Source organism: Planococcus citri, chromosome 3 (assembly GCF_950023065.1).
Source record: "Planococcus citri chromosome 3, ihPlaCitr1.1, whole genome shotgun sequence".
Taxonomy (NCBI): Eukaryota; Metazoa; Arthropoda; class Insecta; order Hemiptera; family Pseudococcidae; genus Planococcus; species Planococcus citri.
The window spans coordinates 64,969,906-64,989,376 of NC_088679.1; the positions used below are offsets into that span (position 1 = coordinate 64,969,906).

General features: G+C 35.9%; 2 protein-coding genes across 5 annotated transcripts; both read left to right on the forward strand.

Moving 5' to 3' along the window:
• The first annotated feature begins 1,131 nt into the window (after positions 1-1,131).
• LOC135842071 (mediator of RNA polymerase II transcription subunit 16-like) lies at positions 1,132-6,947 on the forward strand. Of its 4 annotated transcripts, none has more exons than XM_065359404.1 (3): positions 1,132-1,485; positions 1,748-4,393; positions 6,636-6,947. In XM_065359404.1, exon 2 carries the CDS (start codon positions 1,841-1,843, stop codon positions 4,322-4,324), a length of 2,484 nt encoding a protein of 827 aa, XP_065215476.1. In that variant the 5' UTR covers positions 1,132-1,485; positions 1,748-1,840; the 3' UTR covers positions 4,325-4,393; positions 6,636-6,947. The 4 variants fall into 4 exon arrangements, with proteins under 4 accessions (XP_065215476.1, XP_065215479.1, XP_065215478.1 ...); XM_065359407.1 differs by having other exon boundaries at positions 1,132-1,457; XM_065359406.1 differs by having other exon boundaries at positions 1,132-1,452.
• A 2,892-nt stretch (positions 6,948-9,839) lies between these two features.
• LOC135842072 (uncharacterized) lies at positions 9,840-19,417 on the forward strand. The gene is made up of 8 exons (XM_065359409.1): positions 9,840-9,987; positions 10,184-10,279; positions 10,937-11,227; positions 11,331-11,815; positions 11,932-12,048; positions 14,317-14,424; positions 14,962-15,085; positions 16,662-19,417. Exons 1-4 carry the CDS (start codon positions 9,840-9,842, stop codon positions 11,345-11,347), a joined length of 552 nt encoding a protein of 183 aa, XP_065215481.1. The 3' UTR covers positions 11,348-11,815; positions 11,932-12,048; positions 14,317-14,424; positions 14,962-15,085; positions 16,662-19,417.
• Positions 19,418-19,471: the final 54 nt, after the last annotated feature.

Consider the following 19,471-nt stretch of genomic DNA (forward strand, 5'->3'; position numbering starts at 1 on the left):
CTCAACGTTGCCAAGATTGTCAAAAATTTCTGCTTTTTTGCCTCAGCATCCAAAAGAAGTATTGATTTTTTTCGTTAGCTGTTTGAAAAGTTCTGTTTTCTGCCTAGACTACCATCAAGAGTCTTTGTTTCTCATTTTTGCCTTAAAAGTCCCATGTTTCTAAAAAGTTTTACTTTGTAATTTTCAATTCATGTATTTTCGTATTTCAGAATTTTTTTTTTCATTATTTTCTAGTTCTGTTTGAAAATTGAAACATTTTCTCACCCAAAAAAAAATTCAGGCTTAGATAAACTGAAACTGCCTCTTCCTCGAACTTCATATTATTAAGAGACAATTAAAAGAGGTGATGTGAGAGGTGGGTAAGGAGAAGAGAAATAAGACTCAAGCTATTTACGATTGGAATTAAGATCAAAATGTAATAATCATGCCTTGAAATTTATTTGGGCAGTTTTTGCAATTCTAAGGCTAAAAAAAACTGACAGAAATTTTTGATTTTTTTTTACCGAAATTTAAATTAATTTTCATGACATTTTGACACTGTTTTCGGAAATTTGACAAATCATCCAATCTGAGCTCCAAATTCTTCAAAAATATTCAAAAAATATGTTCGTGGAGAATAAATTTGTTATTCTCGCGTAATTTTAACACATTTTGATAAGTTATGAGAAAGTTCCAAAAATCATGATCCAAGTTGGGGCTCAATATTCTTCAAATTTCAACCTTAAAAAAAATGAGGACTGAAATTCTTGATTTTCTGTCGACATTTTGGCCCATTTTGATTGGTATCGTGACACCTTTTTCAGAAATTCGTCATTATAACAGGTTTTTTTAAATTTTCAATAAATTACCAAGATTCTAAAATTATTTTAGAAATTGGAAAAAATGAATAAGGTATCAGAAAACAGTTTTGCTTTTAGTTTTTCAGTTTCAAGTTATTTTTTTTTTAAATTTCAGTTTTGCTTTTTTCAGTTTTAGTTTGAATTTCCTTATTTTAGTTTCATTTTTTCTCCAGTTTCAGGTTTCAAAGTCATTAAAAGTGCCATTTTAGTTTCATTTTTTCTTCAGTTTCAGGTTTCAACTTTCAACTTTCAAATTTTCAATTCAAACTTCAAAGAAAGTCATCAAAGTGGTTAAAAGTCGAAGTTGAAAGAAAAAGCGCCGTGAACTCGCCGCATGCTGCAACCGGCAACTCACAACGCTTCTTGAGCGTTATCAGTTGTTTTTATTTTTTCTCTCGATTTGGTTATTCGGAAATTCGGAATTGAGTTCGATTTCATAAATAATAATTAATATTATTTCATCATTTCATTTCGATTTTACCAATTATTCTGATCGTAGTGTGGTAAACATTCGATGATTCAGCGTTCTGTGATTCTAAAAATTGTGACTTAATTCGTTGAAAATTCTCCGGTCAAGTATTCCATGTAAGCTCCAGATTTCTGTATCTACCAAGTAAAGTAAACTGTAATTTCTTCATTAAATCTAGTAAGTAGTAATCTCGAATTTCAATCAAGATCGAAGAACAATTTCGCATCATTGTTTAGCTATATTCATGCTCATCGAATTATATTGGCATCTCACTTTATTACGTAGTTTCTCGATTGTTTTTAACTTTCGTAAGTCCATAAATCGACTCGTTCGCTTGCGAATTCTCTGTAGAAATATTTTTCTATCATTTTTAGAACTTACCTAATCTACGTATTGCATTCTATTCTGCCAAATTCTAACTCTTTTCGAATATTTTCAGATGATCGAAAATGCACCGTAACTTCGCTCCCTTGCTACCGCACACGTAAACATACTCGATCTTCCATCTGTATCATCACCACCATCAACCACCATGGATCTTTTATACGCCATCTCTCGTAAATATGTCGGTAAAGCTCAATTCTACAACGACTTCATGGACGTAGACGAAGAAGTCAAAGGTCTGACACGAATCTCTCAGTCGAATATCGTCGCATGGGTCACCAAATACGAGCTAAACGATGCCTCCGATTTGAGCCTCGGTTCTCGAGTATACGTCGCTGATCTAAACATGCCTTGGAATTTTCACAAAATCACCACGCAGGAAAACATGGTCACATTACTCGAATGGGATCTATGTGGGGAGAATTTACTAATCGGCGATGATTCCGGTACCGTTACGATATGGTCGTATCGAGATTACATTTTCAACGATTGGAGCTGCGTAGGCAGTGTGAATTTACTCGGGGAGAATATGATAGGGGGTATTTTCTTCCACACCGGTCGTAAAATTGTACTGAATCCAAATCCGGAGAAAAAGAATAGCGAGCATTATTTCGAGAAGTTTTGTAACGCGAGATACATGCCTACGGTTAAATTATTAGGTGGGTCAGCTTTGGATGGGTGTCTGGTAGTTACATCAACCGGATTAGTTGTAGCTTGTTTGATGATAGGAGACGCAGCCACTCCTATGGTCACGTTAACCGATAGTATATCTTCGGTTAGGTATAAAATCTCGGTGCTGGATATCGCCTATAGTAAACATGGTACTTTGATCGTGGCTACGAGCTGCGGCAGCTTAAAAATGCCTATAAAATGTTACGAAGTATGCATCAAGTATACGAATAAGAAAACGTATTCGATGACTTGCCAACCGCTGCCTGGCTTTTTCCTCGATACGTCTAAAATTGAAACGAGTTCGCAGAATTGGACCATATCGCATTTGAAATTCGTCACTAAAGATAGCCCAGCGAGTTTAATAATCGCTGCTACCAACGGTACGACGAGCACGATCCAAGTGTACGATGTTCTGGCCGAAAAAGATCAATCGAATCAGATGTTCTGCGAATCGATGATCACCAATGATCCGGCTAAACCGTTGAGTTGGGACTGTAAAGCGAGTATATCGACCGAAAGTCCGATCGTATCGATAAGTACGCCGAAGAGCTCTCTTACCTGTATACCTGGGGCACCTTGTAATATCATGTTAGCTTTCAAGAATAACAGAGTTCGAATATTTTCTAGATCGTTGAAAGATGAAATGTGTTATAACCTGGATTACTATTGGGATACCAAAGACGCTAGAAAAGTATTTAATAATTTATGTATCGCCGACGTAGATACCTCGATGATGGGTAACGTAGTCGTAGTACTCGATAACGTTGGTAATTTCTACGTTCTTCAGATCCAGCACGTATCCGACCATAATATCCAGTCAGCTGTTTCGTACGCTGTTACTCAACTCGAATATTGCCTCATCTCCGGCTACGATTTCTGGGACGTTGCCGTTTCGCTCAAACAACACATTCTGGAGAAAGTCTGCGAAGCGTTTAGCGAATCTTTCAATAAACAATCTGCCGCCGTGCAGCAGCTCGAATACGGAGGGTTTCTCAGCATGAAAGCGTTCCTATACCGACTCTCGAGTAACACGTCTCAGAAACACAACGATCTCGTATTTCTGTTAACTTTGCATTCGATATCGGTAGCTTTCAAATCACTACTCAGACCCAACGAACTCACCAATTCCGATAAAGCTCCGGGTGAAAGTTTATCGGCTGTTTTATCCGAGTCTTCGATTATCGACATGAATACCATAATCGTTAACATCGATCCTAAAGAATTCACCATCGAACCGAGTAATATCCAGTCGATGCAACAGCTCATCCAGTGGGTGGCACATTTAGCTCTGAATATCCTCGCTCGTATCCCAGATCACCATAAGACATCTTCGGGTTACGACATCGTCGCAGATAATAACGCTTTAAATATCCTCAGAGAGGTACTGGTCATCGTACGATTTTGGGGCTTCCTCAGACAATCTTGTTTGCCAGTTTTTGTTCGAAATGTTGGCAATTTCGATGGACTATCTACGCTTTTCAGACTTATTTCGCGGCTAATCCAGTGCAATCAGAATAACGAAATGGATGAAACGTTCATCGAAGAATGCTACCTGCTCCAAAACCAAGTTCTTATTCCGACCATCGCTTCTACGCCGACTGAGATTTGCGACGTGGCTTCGCCCGCCTTTCATCGTCAAGCTTTACCACTTCAGTTTACTTTTGGTCTGGAACCAGATACGATTACTTATGAAATGGATACATTTGCGTTGGATGGTACCTCGAACGTGTCTCAAAATTGCGATATAATCAGACACGTGTATTTAGGCGATAGTAATCCTCATAAGGTAAAGCAATGTAACCGGTGTCAAGGCAAGACGCAGATTGTTAATGTGGGTAAAAGCGTAGCTATTAGGTCGTGGGAAAATAGATGGATTAGATCGTGTTTGTGCGGTGGCAAGTGGAGATTCATTAAATCGGTCAAGTGTCCGTATGGTTCCGTCAATTCCAGGAGTATTTAATTGATGCGATGTCTTCTATTTTGAGAAATATTCAGTTCCGTGTTATTGATGCGGTCAACGAAAATATCGGTGAGTGAAATGCATTTTTTATTTATTCCAAGTATATTACTTAATTATGCAATTAGAAGTAGGTGGTATGTGATTGATTGATTAAACGTGTTCAATTTAATTTGCTGTAATAGCCTAAGCGCTTATGTATCTGCAGTTGCAAATATTTTTAATCCAGCGTTATGCATCTGACCGACTATAAATGGGTCATAACTCATCTTACTTGTTGAAACCATTAGCGTTTAATTTTTATTAACTGATTGTGATTGGGGTATTTGGATTCCAGCTATTCTGCTTTCATCCTGAAGATTTCCAAAAAGGAAGTCTTGATAGAGTTTTTTTTTTCAATTTTTCAAACTTGCAAAAAAGTGCAGCTTTTTGTTCATTTTCTGGAAAACTGTTTTTTTTTTTAATTACAGAAAGGTCCTGCTTTTTTATTTTATTTTTAAAAAAATTTTTTCTAATTCTCTTTTCTCTTTAATTTTTTTTTTTTTTTAATTGAAAAAATGTTGCTTGGAATAATTTTCAACTATCATTCCTCCTTTGCTACCTCGTCCGCCGTCACTTTCAAAAATTTCTCACCGAAATTGTGAAAAAGGACAAGGCTTTTTGCCTGATTTGCCATATAAAAATCTCAAAATTTCTCATCTTAATTTTTTCCATTTTTTTTTTTTTTTGATAACAAATTTTTATTTTGAATAAATTTTGGCCCTTGCTCCTCGCTCTCTCAAACTTTCGAAACATTAGAAAATTTTCTGACTAAAAGTGCTGCTTTTTTGCCAAAATTGCAATGATTTATTTTTTTTTTGCTAAGCCAATCAAGAAGTTCTGAATTTTTTCCATTTTTTCGGCGATTTTTTTAAACTTTAAAAATTTTTAATTTGCCTGTTTCCTTTGATTTTTTTCATTTCTTTTCAAAAATTTCCTGTCAAAAGTAGTTTTGCTTTTTTGCTTAAATTGTGAAACACAAGATTCTTTACCTTGACTGTAGAAAAGTCTTTTTTTTTATTTTTTCAAACTTTGAACTTTTCATTTATTTAACTATTTTATTTAAAAATTTTGAATTATTTCCACTTTTACCAATAATTCTCTTGAAAAATGAAAAAAATTGAATTGAGTTAATTTTGATCCTCGCTCTTCCTTTTCTACCTCCTCCTGTCTTTTTTCTCTTGAAGAATACCGAAATTTTCCACTGAAAGTGTTGCTTTTTGAACAACATTGCCCAATTTTGATTTTTTTAAAAATTCTATTAATTCTCTTCGAAAATGAAACAATTTTAACCCTTGCTCCATTTTATTAAAACACTGCTTGAAGTCCTAGGTTTTTTTGCTCAAATTTTTAAAAAGACTTGCTTGTTGCCGAAATCGCTAAAAGTCCTACTCTTTGCCATGGTTGCAAAAAAATTTGTGTTTTTGCCAAAATTGCGTAAAGAAAGCCTTATTTTCCGCAATACTTACATATACAAAAAAGTTCATGTTTTTTTGCCAAAGTTGCCTAATGAATCACTTTTTGTCTAAATATGATGAAAAATTCTGCTTTTTGGCAACGTAGTAAAAAAAAGTCTGTCTTTTTTCTATGTATTTTTTCAAAAATACCAGAATTTTTAATTTATTTTCTTCTTTTAGAATTTAGAATTAAAAAAAAAACAGTTTCTAGTTTTTTTTTTTAAATTAGGCAAAAATATTGATTTCAAGGAATTTAAGCCTCTGCTCCCCAGCATTCAAAAAGTCCTATCAATTAGCTTTTGTTTTTAGATTCTTGGACTTTTTTCCACGAAAAGTTCTGACTCCATTAAATCTTCACCCTTTAGTATTTCCAACACTACTCTTCCTTCTCATTAATCATTTTCGTTCTCTCTGAAAATCGACGAAGTCTGACTCGAATAAGAAACTTTCTGATATGATAAAAGTCCTGCTTTTCGACGATAGCTGCTTTCATTCTGGCTACGAGCTTGCTTTCAAACAATTTTTTGAATTTTTGAGGTAAAATTTCCCTTTTGCAAATCAATAGAGAAATAAAAGCATCCAAATGAATTGGAAAGATTTAAGTTTTTTCTGTTTCCGTTGAGTCGTTACGTACTCGTAATTCCTGCGATGTTTATTTCTTTTCCTTTTTTAAAAAATTAAGTTGCACGAGCTTAGCTTTATAAAATAATATCCACCTAACATTTTAACACCATAGTGGTTGACATAGTGGTTGATGGCTTTATTTCTGACGAATATTTATCGTAATCAATTAATTTACAAGGATATTTATCCTACAGATTTCAATGACGCTGGTCACCAACGGAAAGTCCACTCATTATTAATTCAAGGATCCTCGGATCTTCTCAGCTAAGTTCGTCGATTGATTGTTGGGTCTCCACTCTCCACAGTGATCAATCTGTTTTCTTGTGATGGCGGTTGGAGTTGAGAGTTAATATTATGATTCTTTTTGGTGTTTTTTTTTTACGCCCATCCGTATGAATACTTTATAAATAGATCTCACGTGTAAATTTCTTTCGTAAGATGTATTTATAATAATGGTACGTACATTGATACCCATTCGTTTATTAAAATATGATGTTTTGTTGCAAGGATTTTGCATTATTAATGATGAGATTGATAATGATCGAATTGATCTGGAGTGATTAATTCGCCTCCATTGTCTCGTAATTTTTTCACATTTTTAAAAATGTACCTGCCGAAGAGAGGGAGTTATTATTTGAAGGTAATAATCGTGAATAGCGGGAAGAGTTCGATTAATCAATTTTTTTTGTAATTTGGGAACACTTTCAAGGTTGGGTGTTCTAATCTTGTCTGTTATCTTCGAATGCGAAAATGTCTCGTACATTTAAAGTCCTTCATCATTTCAGTGATGAAATTTACAAATTATTCTTTTTATTTTAGAGGATATTTCTGAAGAGGAGAACTCGTGATCAAATTGTAAATTAAATTCCAGAAATTGTGAAAAATAATGATTGAATTGAATTGAACTTTCAAGTAGACTACATTTTTCACTCTTTTTTTTTGATCGTGAATCGATATTTTGTAGAAAAAACTGCTCCTTCATACGTAATACGTACTTCATTTTAAAAATTTAATTGATTACCGTGAATTATTTACCAATATATTATTTTTTTTTTAAATTTGAAAGTGAAAGAAGTTTCATATGAGTTTCATTCACTTTGCATCACACTAGAGAGCTCTGTTTGTTTGTGATGACGGCGGAACCGGAGTGCATGTTATCAGTTCACAAGTCACAACTGAAGTAGGAGGTAGACCTACGACATACGAGTACCTCTAGTACGGTTATTGACCGGATGCGGACGTTAATAACCACGAGGAGGATACACTGATTTGTTCAACGGATAATATTTTTATAACAAATTAAAACCCATGTACAGAATAATACGTTTATTATAATTAATATCTGTACAATTACATAAACATACATGTATTATTCTCTTCAGCGTTACTCAATAAGACCGACACCAATTATTCTCATTACCGTTCTCGGCTCGAAGCACTGGACGGGTTTAGGAATAGTAGCATCAGATCACAAGAGCCAACACTGGGCAACTTTTGGTAGCCCAGCTTCTTCTATATATATTGATCGGATACGTAACTCATCTGCGAGAAGCGTTCCGGCGCAGTACGTAGCGGTTCCCTGCACGCCCCCTACCCACTACATTGCCCCCCGAGCCGTCCAAGGGGTCACCTTGAATCGGCGCGGAAACCACGCAGCGGGGGAAGGGGGGTGCCACCGATCCTACTTTTCAATCAGAGGCCGGATAGCCAAAGATTTACAAGTAGGGCGTACTTTCCCTAGACCAATTTTGGAAACAAATATCGAAAGATGGAGAGACTCGGTTCAAAGAACCCCCTACTTTAACTCTAATTCCATTAAAACAATAAAAAATTCTTAATACTAAGTATAAAATAACAAAAAATTGGCAAAAACGCCGGTCAATTAAAAAAAAATAAAAAACATTACAACATAGTTAAAAATATCGACTGTACACAGCGCTATAGTAGCGTCACGAAAAAAAAATGAAGGTTGGCAGCAGTGGCCGAAAATCAAACAACAACAGCATCGTGTTTGTAAACACGACGATAAAAAATGGTTGACAATTCCAAAATTTACAATTTTTTATTAAATTTTGAGTTTTTTACCCTACGAATTCTCGCTTAAATGCGGTAACTGCAAAGGACGATGTTGTCGACGATGTTTTTCGACGCTGGATACGATGACCGGTAAGTCTTCTCTTCGTAGCAACTGCTACTTTATACACACTTTTTTAGATGGATTTTCTAAATCTCATCTTTTTTACTCTGGTTTGTTTTTCAATTTTTTAGGCCACTCAACCGCATATTTCAGGATGACTCATCTCACTACTCATTGCTGCTGGTAAGTACTACATCTCATACTTACTATTGTTTTACTATTTTTTACTAAGATTATTACATTTTACTTTACAGGTATTTTTATCAATGGTGATAATTTCCATAGTTCAATATGGAACCGAAGACTTTTCTTAATTTATTTGGTAAGTTAACTCTTTCCCTCTCATGCTATCTCTATTTCTTTCGATACCAGAGTTTTTTGAGTGTTTTTATTTTTTGTTACAGAAATGAATTTTGGTCTTTGCTCGGTCTCTACGGTTACTTTGGTCGAACGTTACGATGAAATGATTTTAGACTTTGCCTTTTTCTTCTTCGAGCATTTTTGCGAGGTGTTTTTTACGCATGAATAACAGGTACAATACTATTTATCGTTTTTTGTCGTTTTTTATTTGGTACGAGTTCTTATAATTAATATCACAGTTATTTCTTGTTTTTTAATCATCTTCCAGGAGTTTTTCTAGCACGAAATCCGCCGGAAATACTTCGACCTTGTGCCTTGCTGGAATTGTTCGCTGCGATAATACCGTGAAAGAACGGTTAATTATTGTCACCACATTCACCGTCACCGGAGGTGTAATGACGTGCACCCGTACCATTTCTTGTTCTGAAACAGAAAACACATTCATCGTGAGTTGATTTTACTTTTTAATTATTTTGCACAATTTAAAATGAACTTTGTGTATAATTTTCTTAATCAAATTAGCATTAAGCGGGATGAGTTTTTTTTCTTTTTTAGTGTGTAGTGTAATTATTGGTTAATTATGAATAAATGAGATGTGATTATTACTATTGATTCGTGCATTAATTATTTGTTTGTAATATGGTAATGAGATGAGTATTTTGCAAGCAAATGAGTAGGTTACTTTTTTCGATGTTTGTCGTGCTTATTACTTTTTTCTTTCTTTTACCTATTTACTTCTTTTTGTTTAATAGGTTCTGCGAGGTCTTCTTGACCTGCGTGATGCACGATTTGGGTAGCTCGACCCCCGAAGGTACTCGGCATAGTTTTGTGGCGGTTGATTGTACGATTCGCAATATTGGTCAGGCGGATACCGATTGCCTGCATTTTGCTGATAGGTTTGATGGTTGGTTTGTTGGCGATTGGGCTGTCTGAACCTGTTGCCCATGTTCGGCTTGAACTTTCGCTTCAGTGGTCGTTGACCTTGCCCCCTGGGCATTTGGTGCCTTTGTTTTGGCTTTGGGTGATCGTATTTCGGTGGCTGTCGCTAGGTAAATATAAGATTTTTAATTAGAACATTTTTCGTCGTATTTTTCGCATGTTAGTAGGTACCTATTTGTTAGATTTTTTTCTTAATTAATTTTTTACCAATTTACCCGAGATGTTAGGTTTAGGTAGGTACCTATCTTATTTTAATGGTTAATTTTTTGATACTAATTTTGAATTTTATTTTTACCGATTTTTCAGCCGAGTTATTTTCCGAAGATTCTGACGATGGAGCCAACTTTTTTCCGGTAGCCAATTCGAGCTCTCGAAACAAATATTCGACTAAGTCGTTGGAAGGTACGTAATAGCCACTTTTTGTACGGTGCCATCTTCCTCCTCTAAAATCCTCGGTCGCAATTTTAATTCTTTCGCAACATTCTACCCTTTCGGCGGATTTTCCCCAATCGATTAAAATTGAATTGTATTTTTTGATCTTAGCATCAATTTCAAAATCACCCACATAGGGTACCAAAGAAATACGCGTAAGTTCGACGTTCGGTTTTAATCCTTCGACAAATTTTTTCACTTCTTCGGCTACTTCTTCGGGTAACCGGTTTCGATTTTGAAAATCTTCAAAACCACACTCAATATAATAATGTTTCTCGGTCGTAGGTGGGCAGTTATCGAGGAAACTTTCCAACGTTGATTTTGGCGCCACATATCCGGCCATATCGTGCTTCACGTAATTTGCTACTGCACCTAACACTCCGTTGCCCAGTACTAGCCTGTGTCTCCAATACAATTTGTTTTCTTCGAAATTGTAGGTCCAGTTTCGAGTTGGCAAACGAATTTTCTTATCTGTTGGAACTAGAGTTTTTTTCAGTTCCTCATTTCGGTCTTTGAGGTCGTTGTTTTTCCTCATTAATGATTCAAATTTCTCTTTTAATGAATCATACTTCGTTTTGAATTCGAGTGCTTTTAATCTTAATGACCGTTCATTTCTTTCTGTTTCAGATGACGCGAAACTTGGTGGCGAATACGCTGACGACGATTTCACCGGTCGCTGTTGTATTTTATCATCGTCGGAGTCGAACAATGATTCGACGTGTTTGTTCTGGTTTGCAGTTAGCGACGGTGAGACACTTTTGGCAGATACCTTCGGCAATGGTGCTGGTGACTTCGGAGGTTTGGCAGTTTTGGCGGTTGCTTTTGTCGTTGGTTCGGATTTTTTCTCGGTGGCTTTCGATTGTTTCTCGTTGCGCTTCGCTTTTTTGGTGCGCTTGGACTTCTTTTTAGTTGATTTGGGTGAGTTTGGTTTTGTTTTCTTTGAAGATTTTTTCACTTTCTTAGATATTTTGCGTTTTTTCACCGGTGACGCTAATTTAGATTTGTTTTTACGTTTTTTCAGAGGAGAGGTACCGATGATTTTAGGTATTTTAAACTCAGAAATCTTACCTTCGTTCTCGACGACGGGTATCTCTTCGAAAGAAGTACCAGCGATTTGCGTCGAATGGCGGCGGATCGGCGGCGAATTTTGGGGCGAATCGTCGGTCTCGGATTTCAAAAGCTTGTCTTCGAGTTGCTTGGCTGCTATTTCGTCGTTTTCATCTGGCTCGGATAGTGATGTCGAGCTTGGAGATTTCGACGGTGACGACGACGATCGGTTCGACGAAGAGGACGACGACGATGATGACGACGACGACGAACTCGACGAAGAAGAAGAAGAAGAGGACGACGATTCCGAGTCAGCTTTTTTAGACTCTTGATACGGTGACGGTGATTTTTCCCGTTCATTTACCGGCGATACATTTAACGATTGGTTATTGTTCGATTCGTCGTCCATACTAGCAACAGAAAATTACAAGCCACGTTTTATCGATCACGTTTTATTTGGTAAGTTTTTTATTTTTAATTGAATTATTTTTAAAATTAAATAGTTATTAGCTTTACCTTGTAGATTTATTCGACGAATTGAACAGCTTATAGAACTAATTGAGTTCTTTTTCCAGAATTAACACGTAGGATTGGAACCCAATTTGGCGAGCACGTTTTCACGATGCAGATTTCGGTGCTGAGCAATTTTTCACGCTTTTTTCGCGAAGAAGAATCACTTTTATTACTCAGAGGTAATTTTCAACAGTTTTTTAATCACGATGTGAACAATAATTGCGCTTTTTAACACTTTATTTGCAATAATTAATTAGTAAAAAAAAAAACTTTTCACTTTTCAACTTGCACGAAACGTATATGTGAGCTACTAGGTAGGTACCTATTTCACTGACACAAGGCAACTGCAACGTTGTTGCGTTCTGCGTTCGGTTCGTGGTGGTTTACGTTATCATTGGGACTTGGGAGGTGGTTTTTTCCCATTGTTTGAGTTTTTCATAGTTTATTCCCAATAACAAAAGATAGATTTAGCTTGTTCCGTACTGAGTACCTTTTGGATGAGGTGGGATTTTACTGCATTGGTAGCGTCTGTTGTTTTACACGTTGATAGGCACAGAACACTAAGTTCGTGTAACCTATCTTGTGTAATCTGATCGCTTACTTTTTGCAACCAGACTAAATCTTTCTCATCTTGACTTCTCAGTATGGTATGAATTTCTTTGACTTTTTTAGCAATTTTTATTTTTTGATCTTGTTCTCTTTTTTCTCTAATTTGTTTTTGGCGTTCTTGAACCAAAAGTTTTCGAGCTTTTTTCAAATTTTTCAAATGCTCGTGCAGTACAGGGTCAAGCTCCCTATTTGGTAATTTAAATAACCATTTACCAGTTGCTTTGTAATGGTTATGCGCTATTTCTTCTTCTTTTAATTTTTGTTCAGCTCTTTCTTGTAATTCTTTCATCCTTCTTTCTTCTTTCAAAAGCATATCGAAAAATGCATGCTCATCATCAATCTTTTCCTCAATTTTTTTCTGTTCTTTTCTTTCGGTTAATCTGGTCCTGTCATAAATTCTTTCTTGGAAGGGACGTTCGTCAAAGATGGATTTATAACGAACTTCATCCTCCAACATTCTTAATTGTTTTTTATTTACAAATGGGGTCATTTGGCGTACGTTGGCGATAGGCCTATCTTCTTGTTGAGTTGATTTATAATTTTGGACTCTATAACAGTTGGTATGTATTTTAGGCAATGGGTATCTAGCATCACAAGGTCACCGACCTCTACTCTTTTTGCTACGTCATCGTTTTTGTTAAATTCTTGTTCATCTTTAATAATTTTTTCGTGATTTTTGAGTCTGATGTAGGTACCTATCTTTTCCATTTTGGTATTCGGATTTTCGCGTAGAATTCTTCTAGCTCATCCTCATACACAGCAGCCTTAGCCAAACGGTCTGCAATGGCATTTCCATAGTCGTACTTATGCCCCTCTACATACTTGATCTCGATATGCTCAAATTGTTTTTTCAATTTATCAATTTTTTCTAAAATTTCTCTGTTTAAAATTTCTTTTCCATTGCTTTTCCAATTTTTTGCAATGTACTGCTCGGTTCTTTTTATAGTATCGATTGCATATCGAGAATCAGTATTAATTTGCAATTTTTTATGATCAGTTTTTCTCAAAATTAATTCCATGGCCAATTCAATCGCCGTCAATTCAGCTACATTGTTGGTATTTTTTTCTACATTTAATTTATGGCTTACATTCTTTTTACCATAAGGTTTGAAACAAATTCCAATGCCAGCGACCGCATCATCGTTACCATTTCGAGTACATGCCCCATCAGTATATATATGAACGACCCCTTTTTCAATTAGAAGGTCATCGTCCTCTATATATCGATCATTTTGAATGTTGTCGAACGGTATGTAATCCAGCATCTTGGTCAATTTTTCTCTTAATTTGGAATATTCGCCATCTAAATCATATTCTTGCATTTCAAATACTTGGGGGTCGGGTTGTTCATTAAATGCCCCAATAATTTCATTTGGGGTCAGACCAAACTCAGTTGGCCGAAGGTTCATGACCTTCTCTGCATCACGGATATATTTATCCCAATTTTCATGGGTGTAGTGGTGTTCCTCTTCAAATTGCTCATTTATTGCAATTCTGAGCAATGTCCCCAATTCTCTCATCGTACGCTCACAGGAATTAGCTGGAGCATTGTACGGTGCAATGTGTGTACATTTTATTTTATTCTTTTCACAGGTGTCTTTCCATTCTTGGGAGATAAATTGGGGTCCATTGTCAGTAGTAATAGTTTGCAATTTATGCCCCAATGCTGCCAATTCGTCGCGAATTCTGAGTAATAAATCAGTGCAGCGTTCAGTTGTCATGTCGGGGGCATCATAGAACCAAGTGTAATGGCTAAATATATCCTTGCCAACAATGACTGCTTTAGAGCCACCTTCTTTATTTGGCAATGGACCAAAATATTTGTATGTGTTTTTTAGCATTGGGGAAATAATATGTTCGTTCGAAGATGGTGGCAAGCCTGGCACTGCCAAGATGACCATACCAGTGATGCAGATAGTTCACCACTTCAGCAAACAAATTTTCAGGTAAGACCACCATGTCCTGCCTTTTTACTTTTCGATATAAAACACCATTTTTAATTATGTATTTATCTTTCAAATTTTTAATTTTGCTGTTTACTGCCTTTTGTCCGCGTACCTCTACTTTTAACTCCACTTTCCCGCTCCTCAGGACTTCTTTAATTTACTCAGGTTATCGTCTAGGTCCTGACGGACTTCAATCATTTCTAGAGCATTTCTAAGGTTAGGGGGAAGTTTTTGTCGCGTAAAAGAATACTGGATCAAATTGCATTTTAAGGTCACTTCGGGGGGCATAGGGTCAAAATACCTTTTATGGTCTTTTTTGATCGAAAAATCGATATTAAAACTATTCAAAATTGTTATCCAGTATGCTGCTTTGATATGCATTTGCCCCACTGAACGTATTTTGTTTACCATTGTTTGCATACTGTGAGGTACATTGACCTTTCGACCTATTAGCCAAATTTGACATTTTTTTAATACAGTAATTAGGGCCAAAATTCTTTTTTCAATTAGAGAGTAATTTTTTTGGTGTTTTTTCAGGCATGAACTGACGAACATGACGATGTTGTCTCGGTTTTCATCGTCCTTTTGGTAGATGACCGCATTCACCGTGTCATTGTCGTGGGCCACTTCAATGAAAAATTCGCGATCTGGATCTGGAGCAGTAAGTTCAAACTGTTGGCAAAATGCCTCGTACAATTGGTCAAACGCCCGCATATGTTTTTCTCCCCATTCCCACTTGGTATCTTTTTCAAGTAGGTCAGTCATTGGTCTTAAGATTGTTTGGTAATTTTTTATAAATTTGGAGTATAGCATAGTTAAGCCAGTTAGCTGTTGGATATGTTTTTTCTCTTTTAAAACTACTCCATTTTTCCTTTTTGAAAAAAATTTATTTCTAAATTTTTCTAATTTTTCCAATTTAATCTGCTGCTTTCCAATTTTATTTTTGTCAAGTACATAGCCCAAATGATCGATTTTTTCTTTAAATAATTTTGTTTTATCGGCATTGAGTGTTAAGCCAGCCGCTTGTAGACGTTTTAAAAATTCGACAATTGCTGCAATATGTTCTTCAAAATTTTTCGATTTAATTCTGGCATCGTCTACGTATAGGTCTAGGTCTTTTAAACCATACAAAATTTTTCTGAGCATTTTAATAAAATAGGCAGCAGCAATTTTAACTCCAAAAGGCATTCTCATATATTCATAGGTCTGGCCATCGACCTTAAATGCCAAAAATTTCCAAAAAGCTGGGTGTATTCTCATTTGCCAGTACCCATAGTTGAAATCAAAGGTGGACTGGTATTTTACTCCATGTCCACTGTGTACAATTTTGTCCAAATTTGATGCCTCGTTAGGGTCATCTTCGAGCAACATATTTAAAATTGGGGGGTCTATACATATGCGAACTCTACCATCAGATTTTTCTCTGACTAATGTACTGCTAACATATTTTGAATCAGAAGGTCGAGCAATTTCATTTATTAACATTCGATTTAATTCTTCAAAAACTTTATGCTCGTTGTGTTTACTAGGTATAAAATTGCGGTGTTTCCAATTGACAGAATCTGGATCGACTTTCCAATTTAATTTGTACTCTTCGGTTTTATCATACCCCACCTCGTCTCGCCAAACTCCAGCGTAAGAAATTTGCTCGATGGCGTACATTTTTCGGTCGTACGTGAGGTTTGAATTTCGAATTTGTCGAATAATTTGGTCGAATCTGTTTTTTGGAGTTTCCACCGTTTCTTCGTACCTCTCTTCAACTTCGCATACGTGGACTTTTACTTTTTTAACTCCATGTATTGCGTGTAAACTATCTGCTACGAATTTTTTGTACCTTTTTTCTGATAGTTTTTTACATTTTGCACGACCCTTTTCCGTCGACGCTCCAATTTTTTCTAATTTCATGGTATCTCTACCAATTAGGAATCCACAAGGAAGGGTTTTTACGATGTAAAATGGAATTACACATTCGATATCTTTAAAATACATTTTAATATTTACAGAAAATGGGAATGTATTTTCTTTTTCCCCATTTGCCACAGTAATTACTACCCTATGCTTTGGGATTGCATATTCGATCGATTCTTTTTGTCTTTTCTCAATAACTTGCATCATTCTTTCGCTGATTAAATTTACTTCTGCCCCTGTATCTAACAAACCGCAGAATTTTTCACTTCCAATTTTCCATTTGATTACACACGTATTAGGTGGTTCATTTTCTTCTTTATTTTTTTCAGATTCCGCAGAATTTGCTGATTTTTGGTCAGCTGGAAGATCGCTGCTGGTATTGCTGTCAACTTGGGTTTTTTCAACTTCAGCTACTAGTACTCGTTGAGGTGACTCGACTATATTATCGGTCTGTACTGCCTTATTCGATGTTTTGTTATTGGTTTGCTTCTTTTTTTCTTTTTCAGCTGCTTCGAACTCTTCCATGCATTTTGCGAATGAAAATGGTTCGTTTGTTTGCTGCCGAGTGGAATTTGCCACTCCTGAATTGGCCGCTGGAATTGAAGACGTCGGCTGTTCAAATGACTCGATCGGTGGTGTTATTACTATTTTAGGTGTATTTGATACGCTCGTTTGAGTTGCACTATTATTTTGTGCATTTTTATCAACGTGTTTTTCGCTTGATTTTGCATTTTGTTGTTGTTGTCTTTCCATGTATTCCCCTCCTTGGTCCTTGTATTTTGAATTTTCGAAAATTTGCGTCTTGGAGTTTAGGGTCGTAGCATTTTTTGGAACTACTTTTTTCGAATTTTTAAATTTTTTATTTTTATTCTTTTTTCTTCGATTTTGGGAGTCTAACTTCGCGAGTAAAATTTCATAATCGATTTGTTCGATCTCTCGACCCTCGATAATTTGTTCTACTTCGCGAACCATTGCTACGTGGCATGGTTTTAACATGTATTTTTTCATAGGTGGTTTATTTGATCGATGATTTTTCTCAAATAGGTGCCTATTAATTTTTACGTTTCCAAATTCGGTTTTTTCGATTGCGTTAGCTTGATTTTTACGAAGAAAAATATCAGCTTGAGATGTTAGGAGGTGGGTTTTTGTAATTTGAGTGATTTTTTGAAACAATCTGCGCAACGCAAGATATCTTTTCAACGTTTTCGCGTTTTTTCTCTCTTTTACATAGGGTAACAGTATAGGAAAATTAACATATATGTTTTCACCGCCATTTTCGCGTATATGGTCGACAGTATCGACCATATATTCTTCGATGTAGGCGAAGGGGGCGAAGAGATCGTTGACTTTGTCCTCCCCAATCGATAAAATTACATTTTTGTTGAAATTTTTCATTTTCTTAATATGCAGCCAATGCTGCTCAATTGTTCGGTTGTTTGAAATTCGATTTGCCACTGCGCCTTCTCCTATTCGGTCGTATATTTCATTTTTTATTTTATACGTCCTACCCCCACCTCTCGTTGCAGTCTGTTTGACCACATACATCGTCAATTTCCGTTTTTTGAACCCCCAGGCTTAGAATTTTGATAAAAAAGTTGCTCTGGGGTTGGTTGGGGAATTGATTGGGAGTTTGGTGCTTGAGGTGCTTGATTTTGGGGGGTACCATTTTGCATATTTTGAATGCTTAAATCGCCTCTAGCACCTTGACCGGTTGAATTGAATTTTGGAGGGGGTTTTCTCCATTGTGTATCCGGTACATACGATCCATAATTTCCTCTTCCTCGATAGTTAAAATTTCTAACTCGTACCTCGTGGAAATTGGGTATAAAATTTTTACCTTTGTAATTTGAAACTCTTGGTTTCTCTTGTTGAATTTCTCTGGCTTCTTCTGTTGCTTGGGGGTCAGTTTTTTGATGGAAATTTGTATGTACGTACTTCGTAGAATGAACGTACATAGCTAGATATTCATCAGTCACTGATTTCTTTGCCACAGTAAGTTTCTTCACGAGGTCTTCCTTAGTATTCAACTCTTCGAGGTTCATTTTATTTTGGATTGCATGGGGGATTTTTTCGAGAATTTTATCAATGATTTGCTCGGCTGTTAGTTTGGTAGCCGCTAACGTATCATACCACATAGAAAAATATTCGATATAGTCGGCCATTGTTTTTATTTTTTCGACATTATCGGTTCTAAAGTACTCAATGGCGGATTGTTTCGCCGTTTGGTCCCAATATAGATTTAAAAATTGCGGTATTAATTTTTCTAATTCTTCCCCTTCTTGAATTTTGGTTTCCCAAGCTTGTGTTTTATACTCTACACAAGAAATAAATAACATGCGACGATTTACAGGGCTTAGGTTTTGTTCAATCTCTTTTGTTTGAAATTGTTTAACAAATCTGACCGGATGGTGTATCATTTTCTGAGTGAACATCGTGGCACTTTTCCTAAAAAGTTCAATAAAGACCAATTCAGATGAAGATTTCTCTCCTCCTGCCTGTGCCACTCTCGCTTCAGCACCTTTCAACAAGATCTCTACGGTCTTTTTCATTTCTTGTTCATTGTTTTGCCACATAGTAGTACTTTCATTTTTTAATTCGTCGATGATAGAATTTTTAAAAGATACTATTGCTTCGCCTACGTCTTTATTCGTTTCAGTACACCATTTTCCCATTAATTCGTTGACAGATTTATCAACCGAAGATTCCAACTCTTTCACTTTTTCATTGTGTTTTGCTAGATAGGTAGCTTCGATTTCTTTTACCTTCTCATCTAATTTGGTCTTGTAATTAGTCTCTAGCTCAGTTGCTTTATCTTCGAATTGCTTCTTAATCTGGTCTTCGATTAATGTTTTAAAATCACTAAACTCCTGTTGAGAAACCATTTTGATTTTATTTTTTCTGGTTTTTACGTATATAGGTAGTGATTTATCGATCAAAAGATTACTACGGTGCCTACGAATTTGTGGTGGAGTGATTCTAGCAGGACTTGAATCTTCCACTAAAGAACGACGCGGGGTATTATTTTTATCCGTTTTTGATTAATTTTTTAATTGTTCAATTTCAAGAATAAATTCTTGTTCGGATATTTTTGCGTTTTTATTGCAAAGAAATAATACTTTATCAAATATACTTTGATTTT